Source organism: Sarcophilus harrisii, chromosome 5 (genome assembly GCF_902635505.1).
Source record: "Sarcophilus harrisii chromosome 5, mSarHar1.11, whole genome shotgun sequence".
Lineage (NCBI taxonomy): Eukaryota > Metazoa > Chordata > Mammalia > Dasyuromorphia > Dasyuridae > Sarcophilus > Sarcophilus harrisii.
In genome coordinates this window covers 171,228,917-171,249,245 of record NC_045430.1, presented here as the reverse complement: position 1 = coordinate 171,249,245, position 20,329 = coordinate 171,228,917, and the positions used below count along the sequence as shown (strand labels likewise).

The 20,329-nt window shown below is 34.5% G+C and overlaps 1 protein-coding gene across 1 annotated transcript; it reads right to left on the bottom strand.

Moving 5' to 3' along the window:
• Positions 1–242: 242 nt before the first annotated feature.
• Positions 243–7,446, bottom strand: LOC100925107 (hyaluronidase-1). Its single transcript, XM_012551008.2, has 4 exons — positions 7,216–7,446; positions 5,484–6,431; positions 2,882–2,971; positions 243–907 (listed from the first exon to the last, which is right to left on the bottom strand). The coding sequence occupies exons 2-4, from the start codon at positions 6,420–6,422 to the stop codon at positions 482–484; spliced, it is 1,455 nt and encodes a 484-aa protein (XP_012406462.1). The 5' UTR covers positions 6,423–6,431; positions 7,216–7,446; the 3' UTR covers positions 243–481.
• Between the last annotated feature and the right edge of the window lie 12,883 nt (positions 7,447–20,329).

Genomic DNA, 20,329 nt, shown 5'->3' with positions numbered 1-20,329 from the left:
GCCTCAGAAATTTTCTCTATGTGACTTTGGGTATGTCACTTAATGTAATAAGCACTGATATCCAAGAAATGGGGTGGAGAAAGGCAATGAAGGTAGATGTCCCTTGGAGATAAGGAGGTTAATGTTTCTCCAGGATACCCAAAAGTATTGATTGGAATACTCAACTCCTACAAAGAGTTGGTTTTTATCATTAAATAGGCTCAAATAAGTGGCCAGCAGTTCCTCCAGGGGCTCAATAAAAATCTTTAAATCTCAATAATTTGTTAATCTCAAACAATTCAGAGAATGACATGAATTGTGGTTTCATTTTCTTTAAAGTATATTTGTGGTGTACATAGAGAGAGAGGAATACAAAGTCAATGTTAAGAGTATCACAATGTCCGACCCCCGAACATTTGGAACTGCTGGCATGGAGAAGATCAGAGAGCACTGGTGTAGGAGTGTAAAGCAAGGTGGATCATTTGGATTGATTCCAGAAACGTTAGATTACAGTGGGATAAAAAAAGATCAGCAGGGTCCCAGGCAATATTAAAATTAAAGTGAGGAGGAAATTTGCTTCAAAGGACAGTTGTTTTTTCCTTGATCCAGAGTGGTGGGTTTCTTTCCATGTACAGAATTTTCCATTCCAGTGACTATAACACTGACACACAAATTCATTCTTCATATATTTTTTCTCATCTTTTGAAGCTCTTTGAGAAGGAATAAACTTCAACCCCCTCTTTAACTTATGCCTCATGATGCTGCCCACGGGCATATGCAGATAAGAATATGAGTCAGCTTCTCTTCGAACACATCTCCCATTACTGTTGCAAAGAATTCTACTGCAGCGTTGAGTAGCCGCTGTCACATTGACGATATAATGACCAAAAACTCCATTAACGAATTTCTGTACAGTTAGGCAATTGTTCTATTTAAAAAAAGAAAAGGAGAGAGAGAGAGAAAGAGAAGGAAAGAAAGAGAGAGAGAAAGAAAGAAAACAGAGAAAGAAAGAAAGAAAGAAAGAAAGAAAGAAAGAAAGAGAGAGAGAGAGAGAGAGAGAGAGAGAGAGAGAGAAAGAAAGAAAGAAAGAAAGAAAGAAAGAAAGAAAGAAAGAAAGAAAGAAAGAAAGAAAGAAAGAAAGAAAGAAAGAAAGAAAGAAAAAGAAAGAGAGAGAGAGAGAGAAAGAGAGAGAGAGAGGGGAAGGAAGGACAGAAAGAAATCATCTCAAACTAATCATAATATAGTCAGCCCAGATAACAGGGACTGTAATTAACATAAAAGATAATTCATAAAAGTGTCTGGAATAGTGGATGGAATTCTAGTTTTGAAGTCAGGAAGATTGCATTCAAATTATGTTCATGTATGCTAGCTGAGTGGTTTTAGACTAGTCTCTTAATCTCTCAGTGCCCCAGGCATCCAAGAGTGGGGAGGAGGAATTTATCATGAGCTAGTCACTGTGCTGAGTGCTTTATAAATTATTATCTAATAGGATCCTCACAGTGACCCTAAGGGGTAGATGCTATTATTATATGCCATTTTACAGCTGAGGAAATTGAGGCAAATGGAAATTAGATTTGCTTAAAATTATATAACTAGTAAGTACCTTAGATCACATTTGAACTCAATTTTTCAGATTCTAGGACCAGGGCTTCAGTACTGCATCATTGGTCTGATCAGCTATATTGAACACATTATAAGTCAACTCTAACACTCTGATGTCATTTTGGTCCTCTTTGAGTACAAAGGACAAAAACCAACCAAATGATGTCTATAAATATTTTGTCTGAGGTATCCAAGACCTTTCCTTCTCTACCTACCTTTTTATAGTAGAGTTAATAACAAGTAGTAATGTATAGATTTATTGTTGTAAATTTATAGATTGAGCTTCTAAGGGTTGATGGGTCAAGAGGAAGAAAAAAAATCAAGCATAAGTCCTGTACACAATTCATACATTGAGTATGGGCACATAAATCCATTATTTCCCTTCCTCAGAATGCTTGCTGTTCTTAAGAATAAATGCTATACTTTGTACTTGAATATTCTCTTAAGATTTCATTCATGTTTAAGAGACAGCTGGTATAATAAAAAGATTTGGGTTCCAGTCAGATGCTCTAATTTATAAGCTTTGTCACTTTGGGCACCTCACCCAGAGGCTCAGTTTCTTCATCTTTACGATGAGACAGTTGGCCTGGATGATCTCTATAGTTCCTTCCCACTTTCATAGTCTATGATTGAATGTGCTGTCTCTAACTGCATTAGAAACTCCTAGGGGCAGGGACTATATTAGTGACATCTCTCTAATGAGTAACCTTAATTTCTTCTCTATATATCTTGTTTTTATGACTTCCTTGAGAGCAAGAACTACTTTTTGCCTTTCTTTGTAATGCCAACATTTGACAGTGGCAGGCACCTACCTACTGGTAGGTACTTACAGCTTACTGACTGATTTTTACATACTCCTTAGTAATTATTTGTTCATTTTAGCTATGTTTTGAGGATTTTCTTGACAAAGATAATGGAGTAGTTTGTCATCTCTTCCTCCAGCTCATTTTACAGTTATGGAAACTGAGGCAAGCAGTGAGATGGGCTCACACAATTAAGTATCTAAGGTCACATTAGAACTCAGAAAGAAGAGTCTTCTTGACTTCAAGACCAGCACTATGGTTCCACCTAGGTACTTCATTTAGTGAGCAACTGGGAAATCCTTATTTGCTAAGTAGATTGGATAATCTCATTTTAAGTAACTATAGTAGTGTTAAATTAAAAGGAGATAATTAAGCTGGATTACAAATAAAGCCATCCAGAGGAACAGTACATGGCCAATTCTATCCCACAATCTATAATTCTATGAACTTTTCTCTCAGGGTGCTGGTAGAGAAATATAAATGAAAATTGAACTTACTTTTGAACTTGAATACTCTGAGCCTCCCCATATTACTATACCTGCTGCCCCCATTGCAGCACTCTCCCCAATGGTGTACAATAAATCATTCTAGAAAGAAGAAGATTCAGAGTCATTCCTAAAACCTAATGGATAAATAAGACTAGAATTTTGTCCACAAACTATAGTACAATTTCATTTTTCCCTTTATTACTTACTACTACCTCGAAAGTATATGACTCATAAAGATATGGATAAAGAAATCCTACATTTTAAACATAGTATTTAAATAATGAATGGAAACCAATGACAAATATGACTTTTAAAATTCTACCACTCTAATAAATACACCCATTAGAATAGGAAAAATCAATCTGTTTTTCAAGATTATATGTTTTCAGTAGCTAGAAAAGAAGGGATATTGTGTTATGGAATATATGCATTAAAAATTGCTAAGATTATGAATTTTTAAAAAAAATTTTCTCTTCCTAAGTGGCAAATAGTTAGACAACATCTACTCATAAACTGTTCAGAACAAGTTATTTGAAATATATACTTAAAACTTCAATGAATCTTTGATTCATTCCTCTAAAGTTGTGGACTGCAACCCCATTATGTCCTTTCTCATGTGTAAGTCATCTCTTCATTTACCTATTAATAATGATCCACATAGGATCTATGCAAAGCACTAGAACCCTCTTCTAAATCTCTTAAAAAATTTCTTGGTACCAATGAAGCACTCAAGTTGTAAATTCATCATCCTTCATATGTGGCAAATCCACTTTCTTTTCCCAACATACACATACTTTATGGTATTTCTTATGGTTATTTATGCCTTTCATATGTTGTCTCCTATCTTCTATAAATTTTATTCTTCAAAAATTGTGATATACCATTATTCACAGACATATAACTTTGCCAAAACAATGATCATTTTTAAAAGATGTGTATTTATTTGAAGTATTCGCTTGAAATCATTGAAAGAGCTATGTATTTTCCCAAAAAAAAAATCTAGCCCATTTTCTTCCATTGCCCTTCTAAAAAGCCTTTTAAAAATCAATATTCTGGTAGACTATCTCAAAGGGATACATACCTACCTGCATGCTACAGTAGAGACCAATGGTGTCAAAGTCAAATAAAAATGAGGTCACTCAATCATATGTAAAGATCCCTGAAGGCCACATATTGACTCAGCAAACTACATATTAACAAAATGTTGATTTTGTATTTTTATTTATTTTGTTAAATATTTCCCAATTATATTTTAATCTGGTTTCAGGGCAGGCCCCATGTTTGACATCTCTGATCTAGACAACATTAATATTTCAATAGGGTTCCCTTTAAGGGATATATATGTATATATCATGCATGTATATATGTATTTACACATATATACTTTATCAGACTTCAAATGATTCTTTCAACTGAAAATAGTCTGTTATGCAATCTGATTTTGTCAAAAAAAAATTGTCACCATGTACAAAGCATTAGGGTAGGCCCTGTAGGAGATACAGAGATGAATAAGACACACTCTTTGCCCTCAAAGAGCTTATAATCTAGGGAGAGAGAAAGACAAAAACATGAAAAGTTAAATAATAATACAAGACATATAAAAATACAATAGCACAAGAATTATCCAATACAATTGTATAAAAGCTGTCACAAGAATGGTAATATTTTACTAAGGGGAATCTTTGTGTAGTGGAAGAGCTCTGAATTTAGATCCAGAATTTGAGTGTGAACTCACCTTAACTAGCCCTTCGACCATGAACAAGTCATTTAAGCATTCTGAAATTTAAGTTTTTTCATGAGCAAATAGTGATAATCATATAATACTTTCTAGAAACTTGTCAGAAAACAAATGAGGAATTCAACTTTTCTAAAAATGATCAATTGGATACAAAATTAACTTTAGAGTCTGGAAGACCCTAGTTTCAAATCCTGTTCTAAGATTATTAAATACAACTGCATTGAGATAGATAATTACCCAACACCTGGGAATTTCCTAGATGACTGAAATTATCAGATCTTGTCCCTAATTCCTATCTCCTCTAGGAAAGGCACTGTGCTAGTTGCTGGTGATATAGAAACAAAATAGGAAAAAAAAAATAATAGTCCCTATCCTCAGGGAACTTATTTTATACTAAAGAAGAAGGAGGGTTGGCTGAGCCAAAATAGTGGTAAAAATGTAAACAGATAAGTATATGTATGAGGGCATTTATAACCAAGGAGAGCTAGAAAAATGTCCTATAGAAAGCTTGAGTTTTGAAATGAGATTTAGGAACACTTTTTATGACATTTCTAAAAGATCTAGTGTGAAAACCCATGTGAGGACCAAGATCCATGTTTCTTACCACAATTAAAATATATTACTTTGTAACTTGTTGTGACTGGCACTGATCTTCAAAGTTATCTTGACCTTTGAAAGAATGCACACTCATAATAAGTAGTAGAGGATTAAATCTTTAAATAATCCATTAAACAAAAATACTTCCTAAAAAAAATTTTCTTTTGTAAATATATCCCTACCAAACTTCTATTCTGTGTTTCTTTAATAATTAAAATTAAAAAAAAAAAAAAAGAACACACACCTTTTAGGGGAATGGAAAACAGGAAGGCTTACCTTAGTCAAGGGTTCAGTACCATAGGTATAAAATAACCCAGTATAAACAAAAACAGGCAAAGCATAGTCATTCCTAGCCATATAGGAAATTCTCATTGCTTCTTTGACCCGATAGTGAACAAATTTCTGGGTATATATACTATCCTTCAACATCGATGTCAAATATATAGAAGGATAAAGAGCAGTACTTTCTTGCCATAGCCACCGAAGGTCATCATTGCGGGAAATTTCAATTTCTGGACATTTTCCAGTGTATGTGAGTGGGGTTTTTTTGTAATCATAATTGTAACACTCTGGATAAAGGTAAAAACCCCAGTGTCCTTGTGGTCTGATTCCTAACCCCAACCGAAGAGTAGAATTCATAAAATTCTTGGCAGCGCTTTCATATTCCTGTTTTGCCATTGCCTGTAATTTGATTTCTGGCCAATCTTTGTGGCTATTTTTAACATGGTTTAAAGCCTGGATTCTATATACATTTTTAGAACCCCAATTCCTTTCCCACTGAGGTCTCCATTCTTCCCAATCAATAACGGCAAGCCCATGGAATTTTGCTGAACGAATGGCATTCTTGATGTCCTCCTTACTCTTTTCAAGGTGCTTAGGAAGGTTCTCCTTCTGTGGTATTCCTCCATTGATGATTGTTCCATCTTCATTAATGTAAGGGTAATCACCTAATTTTTTTTCATAAAATATGGTAACATGGGGCCCATTTAATGCCTCCTCAGGGTTAGCCACAATGTCAAAAGCTTGGAGATTTAGATCCACACCAAAAAGCTTCTTGCACTGTGTTGTAGGAGCATTCCAGTAAACAATAAAAGGTTTGTACTCTATTATTGGGGGGTTTGATTCCTTTAGACTTCTAGCATTGACTGCGAATGAAAACATTATCATTAATAGCCATTTCATCTGCAGGTTTGTAGTTTTCACTGAACCTATCATAATGGTTTCCTTTAAAAGAGAAACAAGAAAAAATGTAGATTAAAACCATATGGACTACATATAGTATGAGATGTACCTGGAACTCTGCCCCCATTTACAATATGTAATGAAGGTTTGATGATGTCAAAATCAAGTGGTTTTGAATTTCAATTAATCAGTATTTATTATTTGCCTGTTTTGTGCCAGACACTGAGCTAAGTAAGCACCGAGGATACAAAAAGAGGATTTCAAAGTCAACATTAAGCTAGGGACAAATGAGTAGAAAGATGGGTAAGGTTTATTGTCTTTAAAGAAAGTTAGACCCAGGCTAGCTTTTGGGGGCTGGGAGGGGCTGTGTGGGAGCAGGGAAGGAGGTAGAGGAAATCCTCTTTCTTTTGTTGACAGGATTTGAATTGTGGATGTGGCTAAAGAGTTTCTGCTCACTTTATTTTTTTTTTTTAAAGAATATCGCAATGAATAAAGTATCCTGCTTCATTATCTCTGATCAAAATGATGCTCAAAACAATCCTACTTCCTTTTCTGTTAATAATCAATAAATACTTAGTAGGCATTTACTATGAGCTATAAGCACTGGGAATATAAAGCAAGACAGTCACTGCCCTCAAGGAGCTTACAATCTAATTTCACTTAAATCTCTTCTCTGAGCCACAGTTGGCCCAGACATAGGACTCCCTGGTCTCAAAGGAAAAAAAAAAAAAAAAAAAAAAAAAAAAAGCATGTTTCTGATTAAGAGATCTGCTCAATTTGGTTACTAAGAAAGAATGAAATGAAAGGAAGATATAATTGGCATTACCTGATGTTGCTTGTGGATTTCAACGCAACTCCTCCTCCCTTTACCCACTTCATTGAAAGTGAAATCCTATTAGGTCTTTGATTTTGACATGGAGCTAGAGATAGTTGGACTAGACAATCTAATAAAACTTCAACTCATCAAAACCAAAATGATGAATGGAATTTGGAACTTACTTTATGTTTGGCCAGTTGTTGGGTGAAATAATTGCTAAAGGATTATTGTGTCATAAGAGCTAAGAGTCTTAGAATTATAATGGATTCTGAGGTCATGAAGTCCCACCATCCAAGTGTTTAATTTTGTTAACTTGTTAAACAAATTGTTAAACACAATTTTCTTCTACATTTAGCTTGAGAAGTTTCAATGATCGGGAAAGGAAGTAACTCATTCCAATTTTGGACAGTGTTTAACTATTGGAATTCCTTATGTAAAGCCAAAATATATCTCCTTGTAATCAATGCTCATTTGTCTTAGTTCTTCATTTGGAGCCATACAGAATAAATTTCAAGTAAAACCTAAATCTTCTCCTCTTCAGATTGAATGCCCCCAGATCTTCAACCACTTCATCTGAAATTAAGTCATTGTTATTCTCTTTTGGACAAGTTTCAAATGATAAGGATTCTGCTTAAAATATGACACCCACAACTGAAAACAACCATAGACAACCAAATGTTACTAATAGTAAATTAAGTTGAAGTGAGTTTGTCCAAAATGTCCAGTAGAAACAGATGTCTTAAGATAGCACAAAACTAATGAGGAGTCTATCCACTCTTTCTGTTGAGGTTTAAGGGGAACCCCAAAAATGTTGGGGCTTCAGACCAGTGTTGTGAGGTGTCGCAAAAGAATTTACAGGTCAGAATCACATCTCCAAGTCAAGGGGCAAAGTTTATTATAATTGTGATGCCAATTAAAGCAAGCTAAATTCCAAAAGAAGTTAGCAAAGAGCCAGAAGCAAGAAGGTAAATTTATAGGGAAAAGTTAGAGAAACAAATGATTCATGTCATTGATATGCTAATGGATTAAAGGTGGAGTAAAGAAATGGTCTGGTTCTGACATTATGGGCAGGTGCAATACTGGGGAAACCTTCTGAAGGTGTGTTTTTAGGCCTGAAATATCACTAAGTCAAATGGCAGGCATTCAATTGTGTTCTGCACCAGCATTAACTTTAAGTACCTCATTATTGTTCCTCATTAGTCTCACAAACCCATTATCACTACCTTAGGAGCTGTTATCTGACAACTAGCAATATTCATGGGCTCAGCATCCTGGATAGATAGAGTAAATTGGGGCAAGATAGCCTATGGGAAGAATTATGTCATTTCTAACTATAACACTTCCAAGACCAGGTGACTACTTCCTAAGGGCTGCACCATATCATTTCCACCTTATCCCACTAGCCCCAGGAGAATCACCACCACTTGGTAGCTTTATAGATCATAGATTTAGAATTGGAAAACACTCAAATCATCTAGTCCAGTCCCCTCAATTTATAAAGAGGAACCTAAGACCCAAAAAACAACAACACAGAAAATAGCAGAGATTTGAACTTGGGTTTTCTATATCCAAATCTGATATTCTCTCTATTGTATCACATTTCCTCCTCTCTTGGTAAATGTTAAGGTTTGTGTCCACACTTGGCATCAGAGTTGAGAATGGAAGGGTAATGCTTAGAGAAAACAAATACTTGTGGGGAGGGAAAAGAAAGCTTGAAGTCAATCCCCTACCTTTAAAGTATCATGTCAGAATTGTAAAGAACCTCAGGAACTATAAATTTATAATTTCTCTGTTTTGAAGAAGAGGAATCTAAGGCAACAGAACATGAAATGATTTCTCCAGAGAAACTAGGTATTCAGTAATTAGAGTTCTGGTCCTGAAATCAGAAGACCTGTTTCAATACTTATAAGCTGTGTGATCCTGAACAGAAAGCACTGGGATATCAAGGTACAAAAACAGTTATCTGTGATCTCTTGATTTGACAAGGAATTGAAATAGGAAATAGGAAGGTGCCCTCCTACCCTAAGCTCACCAATTTACTCCCTCCCATCTAGTCAAATTTAGAAGATAAGTTATCAAAGTGTGGTCTGTGGACCCTTGAGGATCCCTAAGATCCTTTCAGAAGTCCATAGAATCAAAGCTACTTTTATAATAATGCTAAGATCTTTGATTTTTTCTTCGTGCCATCATATTCTCACAAGTACAGAATGGAGTTTTTCAGAGAAATCCCTGAGTTAAGGATTCATGAAGACCGAATTAATATCTCATCTGTGGAGTGGTACTTTGCCTTACAAATGGTATGGATTACTTGCTGCTTTGCTTGTTTTCTTCCAATAACAGCACCAACTAATGACCAAAGATTTTCTTTTACAAGAATGATTAGGCTACAAACACAAGGAGTGCTGAAATATTAGAAGTCTTAACTAACTTTTTTGTATCTTGGGCATTATTCTGAAACAACTGATGTGGTTAGTGGCAGTTCAGAGAGTAGTGGGAACCCCTCTTTGGTCAGCACAGGTCCAACATGAAAGAATTCACAAAACTGAAATATTAGACTGGCAAAAAGAAGTTTATTGGCACTGAGAAGTCAGTTTTTTTTGATGAGACTGACAGATAAATGAGAAATCCTGGCAGAATGATAAAAAGGGGTTAACGCTGAAAAGAGAATGTCTTCACAGTGGGTAGGAGTCCTGGCAGGCAGCTATGCATGATTCCTACTTTTATGCTTCTACAAAGAAATGAGCCCCCAAATTGCCCTTTAAATTGGAAATCTGAGACTAAAATTTCAATTGAATGAAATTCCTTCCATGTTGTCACTGCCCCAGGCCTAAATTTCCAATTGAATAAAGCCACTTAAGTTTGAGCTAAGTAGGAGTGGTCCTAGATTAATTTTCAGCTCAATAGAAGGTGTATTTACTGAATAGAAATAAGTGGTCCAGATCTCCAGCTAAATGAGACCACTTAAATTTGAGCTAAGTAGGGAGTGGTCCTGGGCCAATCTTAATGAAACCACTTAACTGCCCCAAGGGTGGATCCCTGTCAGGAGAGTTTCAGGGCTCACCCCAAAAGTCAAAGACAATTTCAGGGTTCCCTATCACAACTGTGTTAACATTTATACTGAGAGTACTAAAACAAGGGTCATTAAAATTGCTGGCACCTGTGTGAATCAAGACAATGATACCAAACTGAACAAATCTTTATCATACTCTTCATTGTCATGCTGTTGCAATAAAATTAAAAAAGAAATACAAACCTCATATAAGAATGTCCTGGATGAAATAATGAAAATTATTAATTTTATTAAATCTGTACCTTTGAGTATATATCTTTTTAATATTCAGTGTGATAAAATAGGAAGTCTTCATTATTGCTGCAAACAAAAGTACACTGGTTGTCTCTAGGGAAAGTCTTTATTACAATTGCTTAAGTTGTTTGAATTAGGAGCTTCTTTCATGGAACACTATTTGTATGTGAAAGAGTAAGTGACAAAGTATAGTTATATATAACTATATATATATATATATATATATATAGTTGGGCATTTATCAAACATTTTCTTTTCTTTTTTACTTTTTAATATATTTTTATTTCTTTCATTAAATATTTTCTAAGTGTACATTAAAAAAATTTAACATTCATTTTAAAAATTTTAAATTTCATATTCTCTCCCTCCCTTCCACCCTTTAAAAAGGCAAACAGTATAGTCTTGCAAAACATATTTTCATATATCAGGTTAGCAAAAGTTTTCTTGAAAATTAACAAAGAGATATTCACTCCAAGGAAAACAACTGTCAGTATTTGTTGCCCATGATACAACTTGAGCTTTTGAGACAAAAATGGAATTTTGTAAAACTATTTTGGCCATCATGATGCTGACAACCTCCAAGACTTTTCTGATGTGATTGTGATCTTAATTAATGTGACTTTTTTTGCATTGTACAAATTAAATATATCAACATTTGGATGACCTGATATTTTCCAAAAGACTAATATAATAAAATCATGCATGGTTGTGAGGTTCATTCAAAGTACAAGGTAGAACAATGTTTAATGTAACATAACACTAAAAATATATTAATATGATTTTAGAGTCCACATTGAAACTAACCTTTAAGAAATTACTATTTACTGAGTTTTAGTATAATTCAAAAAGAATATCCACAATTATCTGAAATGGTTATCAAAATTTCACCCATTTTTTCTTTTTTTAAATCATTTTTTCTCATTTAAAACAATTTTTAACATTCATTTTTAAAATTTTTGAGTTTCAGCTTTCCTACCTCCATTCCCCATGCCTTCCTTAAGAAGACAAGCAATTTGTTATAAATTATACATATGTAGTCATGCAAAACATGTCTATATTAGCCATGCTAGAGAAAAAGAAAAAAAAAAAAAAAAAACAAGAAAAATAAAGTTTAAAAAGTATATTTCAACCCACATTCAGACTTCCTCAGTTCTTCCTCTGGAGGTGAATAGTATTTTTCATACATCATTGTATTGCTCAGAATAGCTAAGTCATTGACATTTGATCATTATACAATATTGCCATTAATGTGTACAAGGATCTCCTTGTTCTGCTCACTTCATATCAGTTCATATAAGTCTTTGCACGTTTTTCTGAAATCCACCTGCTCATCATTATCCTTTTCTTTTTACTTTTTCTTTGGTCTCTTTGGGGTATAGGTTTAGTAGTAGAATTGCTGAGTATGAACAGTTTTATAGCCCATTGGACATAGTTCCAAATTGTTTTCCAAAATGGTCAAAACATTAAAAAAAGGTAAAAGTACCTACATGTACAAAAATATTTACAGTAGCTTTCTGTGGTGGCAAAGAATTGGAAATGAGGGAATGCCTATCAACAGAATGACAAACAAGTTGTGGTATGTGAATGTAATGGAATACTATTGTGCTATAAGAAATGATGAGAAGACAAATTTCAGAAAAACCTGGAAAGACATATGAACCGATGCTGAATGAAGTGAGCAGAATCAGGAGAACCACACAATAATAGCAACATTGTGTGATTATACAATGATTCAAGACAAATGCAAAAGACTAATAATGGATAAATGCTACCTACTAACAGAGAAAGAGCTATGGAACCCAATTGCAGAATAAAACATACCATTTTCACTTTTTTATTGTTTTTTTATACCCTTTTGTTCTGTTTCTTTTTTTATAATATGACTAATGTGGAAATATGTCAACAAGATTGCACATGTATAACCTAAATTAAATTGCTTGCTGTCTTGGGGAAGGGAAATGGAAGGAATGTAAAGGAATATAAAGTAGAAAAGCCATTCAGTGTCATACCTTCAATCAATCAATAAGTACTGACTATTTGCAAGCAATACAATAAGCACTGGAGATACAAAAAGAGGCAAAAGTGATAGTCCTTGCCTTCAGGAAGCTTACAATCTAATTGGGAAAAATATATTGCAAATAAATACACACAAAACAAACTATATACATGGTAAATAGGAAATAATTAAAAGAGGGAAAGCCATGAGATTAAGAATGGTTATAGAAGGCTTCCTGCAGAAAGTGGGATTTTAGTTGTAGTAGGCAGAGTTGAAGAAGGAGAGCATTTCAGACATAAAGGTTTGCCAGAGAGAATGCCCAGAACTGAGAAATGAAGCGTCTTGTTCATGAAATGGACACGAGGCCAGTGTTACTGGATGGAAGAATATATGATAAGGAATAAGGTGTAAGAAAATTTCAAAGGTAAGGGAAAGCTAGATTATTAAGGTCTTCGAATGCCAAATGGAGCATTTTGTTTGCTTCTAGAGGCAATATGAAGCCACTGGAGTTTATTGAGTAGGAGGGTGATGAGGTCCAACCTGTACTTTTGGAAAATCATTTTAGTGCCTAGGGGGTCATTTTAGGGGCTCCACTTAGTGGAGATTGGGCTGGTGTGGGAAGAGAATGGAGCAGGCAAACCCAGAAGCATGCTATTATCAAGGCATGAGGTAATAAGAGCTTGGCTAGGGGAGTGGTCCTGTCAGAAAAGAGAAGAGGGCATAAAGGAGACATGTTACAAAGGTGAAATCAACAGTCCTCAACAACAACTTGGATATGGAAAATGCTCAATCCAAGATAGTTCCAAGATTATAAATCTGAAGGACTGGGAAGATGATTATGTGCCTTATAATAATAGGGAAAAGGGGCAAGAAAGGGAAGGTTTTAGGGGAAAAGATACTGATTATTGTTTTGAATTTTTGTTTCATATTTTTACTAGACATCCAGTTCAAGATATCTGAAAGGCATTTGAAGGTGTGAGATAGGAAATCAATAGAGAGATTGGGACAGAGGTAGATTTAATGGTAATAAAATCCAGGAGAGCTGGTAAGATATGAATGAGATGAAATACAAGTAAAGTAATAGAGAGAGAGAAAGGAAAAGGGCCCAGGAGAGACACTCTGAGGAGATCTACAGTTAGAAGCTGTAATTTGGAGGAGGATCAAGCAAAAGAGACAGAGGCATATAAGTAGGAGGAAGAGAGAATGGTGTCCTGAAAACCTACAGAGAAGAGAGTATCAAGATGAAGAGTGATCATCAATGGAGAGGTCAAGGAGAATGAAGATGATGAAAAGGACATTCAAATTTGTCAATAAAAGATCATCAGTAATTTAGGAGAGATTCTAAAAAGTGGAGATGAGAAAAGTGAATGTTTTAAGTATAGGGAAGGGATAGCCAATAAATTAGAGACAAGACATCCATGTGTTCATAGCTTCAAGAACATTTCTCTATCCATTCCCCCATTCTATCTCTCAGACTGCAGCCCTAAAAACTGGCTGGTTAGAGTAAGGCTAAGCACACATGCTTTTATACTCCTTAGATCGGCAGAACATCCCTCAGCAATTGTGGATTCATCTAGCCTTGGTTTTATTTTGCAGAGAGAGAAGTAAACATTCTATGTAGCTACACAGTCAGGGAGGTAACATGTCCCAGTGCAAAGTTCTTTGAATTTGGATCTTCTGGACTTGTTTGAATTTTGAGTTCTGACACTTACTCTAGCCCTATGATCTCAGGCCCCTATTGGCCTAAATTTCCTTATCTGGAAAATTAGATGGAATTATAAAGCCTTTAATGTGCTAATCAGCTCTAGCCCTGTGATCATTACTTGATATCACTTTTTCTAACATTGACGATAAAAGCAAGAAAATCAAAAGTACATTAAAATTAAAACATTGGTAGATGAATGGAGAGTGGGAAGGGAAAGGGTTAATAGGCCAGAGGGTTTAACAAAGTCTCTACTTGGTAGACAAGTGGAAAAAGGTTTTTTTGCTCTCTACAAGTTCCTTAAGCTACACAGTGGCATACTGACAATGCTATTAATCAGATTACCCAATTTGACAATAAATTAGATTTGGTGCCAAAATTCCTTTAAAACCCACTTGAGAGTTCTTATTTCATCTCATTCCAAGAAAACTATGTAATGTTAGACTTTGTTACAAAATGGAAATGGTAACTTGGCATGAGGTTTTATGGATTTGTTTTTAATGCTTATGCTACCCACATGTAGTGAATAGTTTTGTGATAAATTCGGTCATGTTGTTTTCTATTAAATGCATTTCTCCTCATAGTATTGTATTCTTTACCAAGACATGACTCAGACCACAAAAATGTCTCTAATAATGTAACAAAACTCTAATACTAGTTTCAAGCCTAGGATTAGCCAAAGCCTCCAGGAATATGCCAAACTCAACTGGAAGCCTATTCAGACTTAGAATAAATATGAAAAACCCTTTGAAGTCCATTATTTTCTAAAACTGCAAAATATTGTTCTGTGAAAGAACTGAGGTTTGGGAACTCTAGGAAATACCTGTAATTCTTAATCCTATTTAATGCCTCTGCTTGTAAACTGGAAATGTAGAATCCTGGCCTTTTCCTGTGCCAACCATTCAAGGAAAACCTTCCAAAACCACTCAGGATCATGTTTTCTTGCTTCCTAAAAAGTAATATTCCAACTGGATCATAAAGCATGTAATGATGTAAGGTTACAACTCTTCTCTCAGCTGCTTATGGAGAATTTGTTGATTTTTTTATTATGCTTAGCTAGGGATTGAGGAAGAAGTATTTTTCCAGTCCACTTAAGTCATATGATTGCACTCATTATGTCTTTATCCATTTACTATTATGGATACTATAGTAAGTGTGAGAGATACACAATAAGTATACATGATCAAACCGTTATTTTGCTGTACAAAAAGAATCAGACTCTGAAATATTGTACAATTAGCCTGTGAAGGAAATCAAAAATGCATAAATATTGGGATTGGGAATTCAATGTAATGGTTTTTAGTCATCTCCCATAATTCTTTCACTGAGTGTAGCTGGTTCAGTTCATTACTGCTCTATTGGAGCTGATTTAGTTCATCCCATTGCTAGAGATGGCCAGGTCCATCAGAATTGGTCATCATATAGTATTGTTGTTGAAGTATATAATGATCTCTTGGCCCTGCTTGTTTCACTCAGCATCAGTTTGTGTAAGTCTCTCCAGGACTTTCTGAAATCATCCTGTTGGTCATTTCTTACAGAACAATAATATTCCATAATATTCATATACCACAATTTATTCAGCTATTCTCCAATTGATAGGCATCCACTCAGTTTCCAGTTTCTGGCCACTACAAAGAGGGCTGCCACAAACATTCGTGCATATACAGATCCCTTTCCCTTCTTTATGATCTCTTTGGTATATAAGCCCAGTAGTATGTGTAGAGTTTTTAATAGAAAAGTGCTGCATTTTATCAATAGCCTTTTCAGCATCTATTGATATAACTATATGGTTTTATTATTAATATTGATAATCTTTCTTAAGTTGAATTAACCCTGAATTTCTGGCATAAATCTAATTTGTTCAAAGAATCTTTGTGATATGTTGCTGTAGCCTGCTTGTTAAATTTTTTTTTGCATTAATATTCATGAGAGATGTCAATCTATGTTTTTTTTCCTCTATTTTTCCTTTCTCTGATATAGATATAAAAACAGTATTCTGATTTTAGAAAGATTTTGGGAAGACATTTTTTTATTATTACCACAAATAATCTATATGATTTAGGAATTGTTTTCTTTTAATATTTGATAGAATTCATTTGGGAATTCCTCTAATCCTAAATTGTTTTTCTTTGATGGTTCATTTATGGCTTATTCATTTTCCTTTTCTGATTTCCAGATGTTTAAATAGTCATATGATTTAATTTCAAAATATTTATTGAATATCTATTATGTACCCAACACTAGACTGAGCACAATTAGGGGTAAAAAAAAAAAAGATTAGACATTTACATTTTCATCCCACTCATTCAGCTCTTAACATTTGTGTCATTCAACTATTCTGATAAACACAAAATCCAGATGTAATTGAGGAAGTACCTATCAATATTTTGTCAAGATGACAAACATTAAGATGATTGGTTCATCATAAATGAACCTTAGGGATAAATGCATGGGCATCACATTGCCATAGAAAGAACACTGGATCTAAAGTAAGGATATCTGGGTTTGAGGCACAGCACTGGCATTTAATAACAAAATTTCATTGGGGCAAATCATTCAATTTCTCTAGGTCTTATTTTTCTTTTGTTTTGAGATCAATTTATTAGAAGAATGTGAAAATTACAGAGAAAAATCAGTTCAATGTAAAGGTAAATACAGGAATACCTCATTATGCTTCACGGATATTGCACTTTTTAATATGTGGCAAGCCTGCACTAAGCAAGTCTATCTGCACTATTTTTCCAGCAGCATGCACTCATATCATGTCTGTGTCACATGCTGATAATTCTTGCAAAATTCAAACTTTTTCATTGTAAAAGAGTTTGAATATTACAAGAATGTGACATAGAAACATGATATGAGCATATTGTAATTGTTTTGTGGCACCACAAATCATATCCTTATAAGACAGAAAACTTAATAAATACTGTTTGTGTTATGCTTGTTCCATCAATGAGCCATTCCCCATTTTTCTTTCTCTCCTGGGGTCTCACTATTCCCTGAGACAAACCAATATTAAAAATTAGATCAATTAATAATCCTATGATGGCCTCTAAGTGTTTAAGTGAAAGAAAGAATCAATTGATGTAGCAATCAATGTGTTTATATGGGTAAAAACCACATTAAAATGAACATCAGAGAAACTTTGAATTAAAAATAAGGATTTGCATCATAACATACAGCCTTTACTGAGAGGGAAAAGTTTACTACCTTGTCTAGGCTATAGAGTGGGCATTTATGAGTTGATGATGTTTCTGTTTATTAGCCTTAGGATTTTTAGCACCAAATAGCAAAATCTCTTCTTGAAATTTGGAGAAGAGTGGAATCTATGTTTGAGACAAAGGAGACAGAGAGAGACAATCACACAGAAACTGACTTCTATACATAACTTAAGGAAATGGTAGACTTAAGTGATTGCCACTTTTGCTTCAAGATAATATTCTCTTTATTTAGAATTTTATTGCCTCTTTCATAATGTATTCATAATAATTTCCTAACTCCTCCAGTTGGAAAAAAAATGGTTGTTTATAATGTTGTTTTATGAATAATATTATTATTCATCTGTGTTTAATTTTGAAGTTTTTCTATGGTGTTTGATGCTTTGAGGAGAATAATGGCAAGTACTACTCAGAGTCCCTGATTTATAGAAAGATACATAAAAGAAGTGAAACCTTCTCAGCTAGGAACTTAATTACCTTTTTGTTAATAACACTTTACCCAGTGATCCAGACTTTAAATCACTGCTAGAGTGAGTAAATTCAATGGATTAACCTACAAAGAAAGTAGTTTGAATTCATACAAACCCACTCGTCATAACAACATAATCTTACCTAAAGAGCCATAAAACTGTTCATACCCATTGCACCACCCTTATTAAATATGTACGTCAAAGAAATCAAAGGAAAAGAAAATGGACCTATACATACAAAAATATTTATAGCATAAAAAACCAAAAAGTAAATTAGCTTTTTGTGCTGGCAAAGAATTGTCCAACAATTGGAGCTGAACAAGTTGTGGCCTATGATTGGGATGGAATACTGTTTACTACAAGAAATGACAAGAGGGGTATTTTCAGGGAAAAAAAAGAAAAAATGGTAAAACTTATATGAACTAATGCAAAGAGAACTGAAAAGAACTAGGATATCATTGTGAACAGCAATACTGTAACATGATGATCAACTGTGAAAGACTTGACATTCTCTCTTAAGGATCTATATTACAAAATTATACTAGGTCAGTATTTTAGTCTGAAGTTCTTAGTCCTTACTATCCAATAAGCATTTACCAAGGATCCACCATGTGCCAGGAATTATGCTGAGTGCTGAGGCTGTTACAACTAATAAAAAGAAAGACAGTCTCTGCTTTGTAGGAATGTACAATTTAATGGGGCAAAAACAACACACAAAAGGAAGCAGGAAGGCCTTGGAGTACAGATACTTGGAGGTAGGTGGTACTAGTCTATGGAGTAATTACCAAGTAGAGCAGCCAACTCAAAGTCAAGTAATTGAGAACCCAGTATCTGCTCTCTACAAAGGAAGATATTGGGAGGAGTTTGGTCTATTTTCCAGGTCACCAATCAGAGGAGAGAGAAGGCTGAGGAAGTTGGGGTCAATCAAAGCTTCAAGTAGCAACAGAGTGATAAGATTAAAGTGATGAGCTTAACTTGAGAAGGGCATTTTGTTCTATGGAGCTGAAACTCCCAGAGCAATAGAAGCAAAGTTCAGTAATTCCCACCTGAACTGGAAACTGGTATCATTCATTCTTTAATTATCAGTTCCAAAACAATAGCCTGTAGTTAGGGTTATGCTAGAACTAGCTCAAATCCAATGGGAAGAACTGATTCATAAAGTTTCAGTGTGAACATTTATATTTCAAAATCAGCAAACTAAAAATTTGGCTTATTATTTTGCTGATTGGCTAGACTTAAGAAAGTGATGGGAAATATCAATAAACTTTCATTAACTACTGAGTAAACTGACTAATCTCAAAAGCATGCCATCCATACTTTTTTGCCCCTTAGAGAGCTTATTGTTAAACATTTACCAGCATACTCCACCCTATATTGAAAATTTTTTGGCTTTAACAAGCACCTTTTTTAAGTGGGAACTAGATCAAAGTTTAAGAGGCAACTCTAGTTCCTGGGAAGTAAATTAGGGTGGTATCCTGGAATTAAGACTCTTCCTTCCCTTGATAGACTCAACTCTTGATAGAAGATCTAGGTGTGCCACCATTTTATGTGATAATCTGTCTATATGATAATCAAAACTATAATTGTAATTTCACCTGGCCTCCATAGCTGTGTTTTATCTAATTAAAAAAATTGGTTTTGTTTGAACAAAATATCAATTGTAACTCAAAATGTTCTGCAAAAATGATTTTCAAAGGCAAGATGAGTTTCTTTTTCTAAGTGAGATGACTAGAATTGGAATTAATTGAATTAATAAATTTGTCTCTGGCAAGCTTGGGGCCAAAACAGCAGAGCACACAATTTTTTTTTTCTTGCTTTAATGTCAGACTGAAGAATCTCCATTTTATTCCAGAGACAGTATGCAATGAAGTTCTCTGAGCAGAAAAGTGACATGACCAGAACCTTGCTTTAGGAAGATTATTTTGTTAAGTGTTTGGAGGGTAGATTGAAGAGAGGAGAGACAGCAGGGAAAACAAAATGGAGGGGCTATAATAGGATCAATATCTAGCAGAGTCTTTCTTATTCACCCTAATCACTATGTAGGTTGGGTTAGTTCTTTCATTAAAAGGCAAAGAAGCTGTCCCCAAAACTTGGTTAGCTAAAAGACCTAAGAATCAAACCAGATGTTCATTGATATAATTTAATGGTCTCAGGCCATGTTGATATGACATTTTCTCAATCAAAGAGAGAAAGGACTAACATTTCTAGGGAAGAGTTCGGAAAGAAAACAGAACAGAGGATTTTGGTTCTCAGTAGAGTCTGAATCATCAGGAGAAGAGAACTAAGAGATGGCATTTTGTCAACTATCTGATGGTGTAATGCCAGAGAAACTGAACAAGATGGAGTTTAGAGAACAATTTAATAATTTATTTAAAAGGGAGAGATTTACTGGGACCAAATGGATCCATGGTTTGGTCCCAGAACTGAATGAGA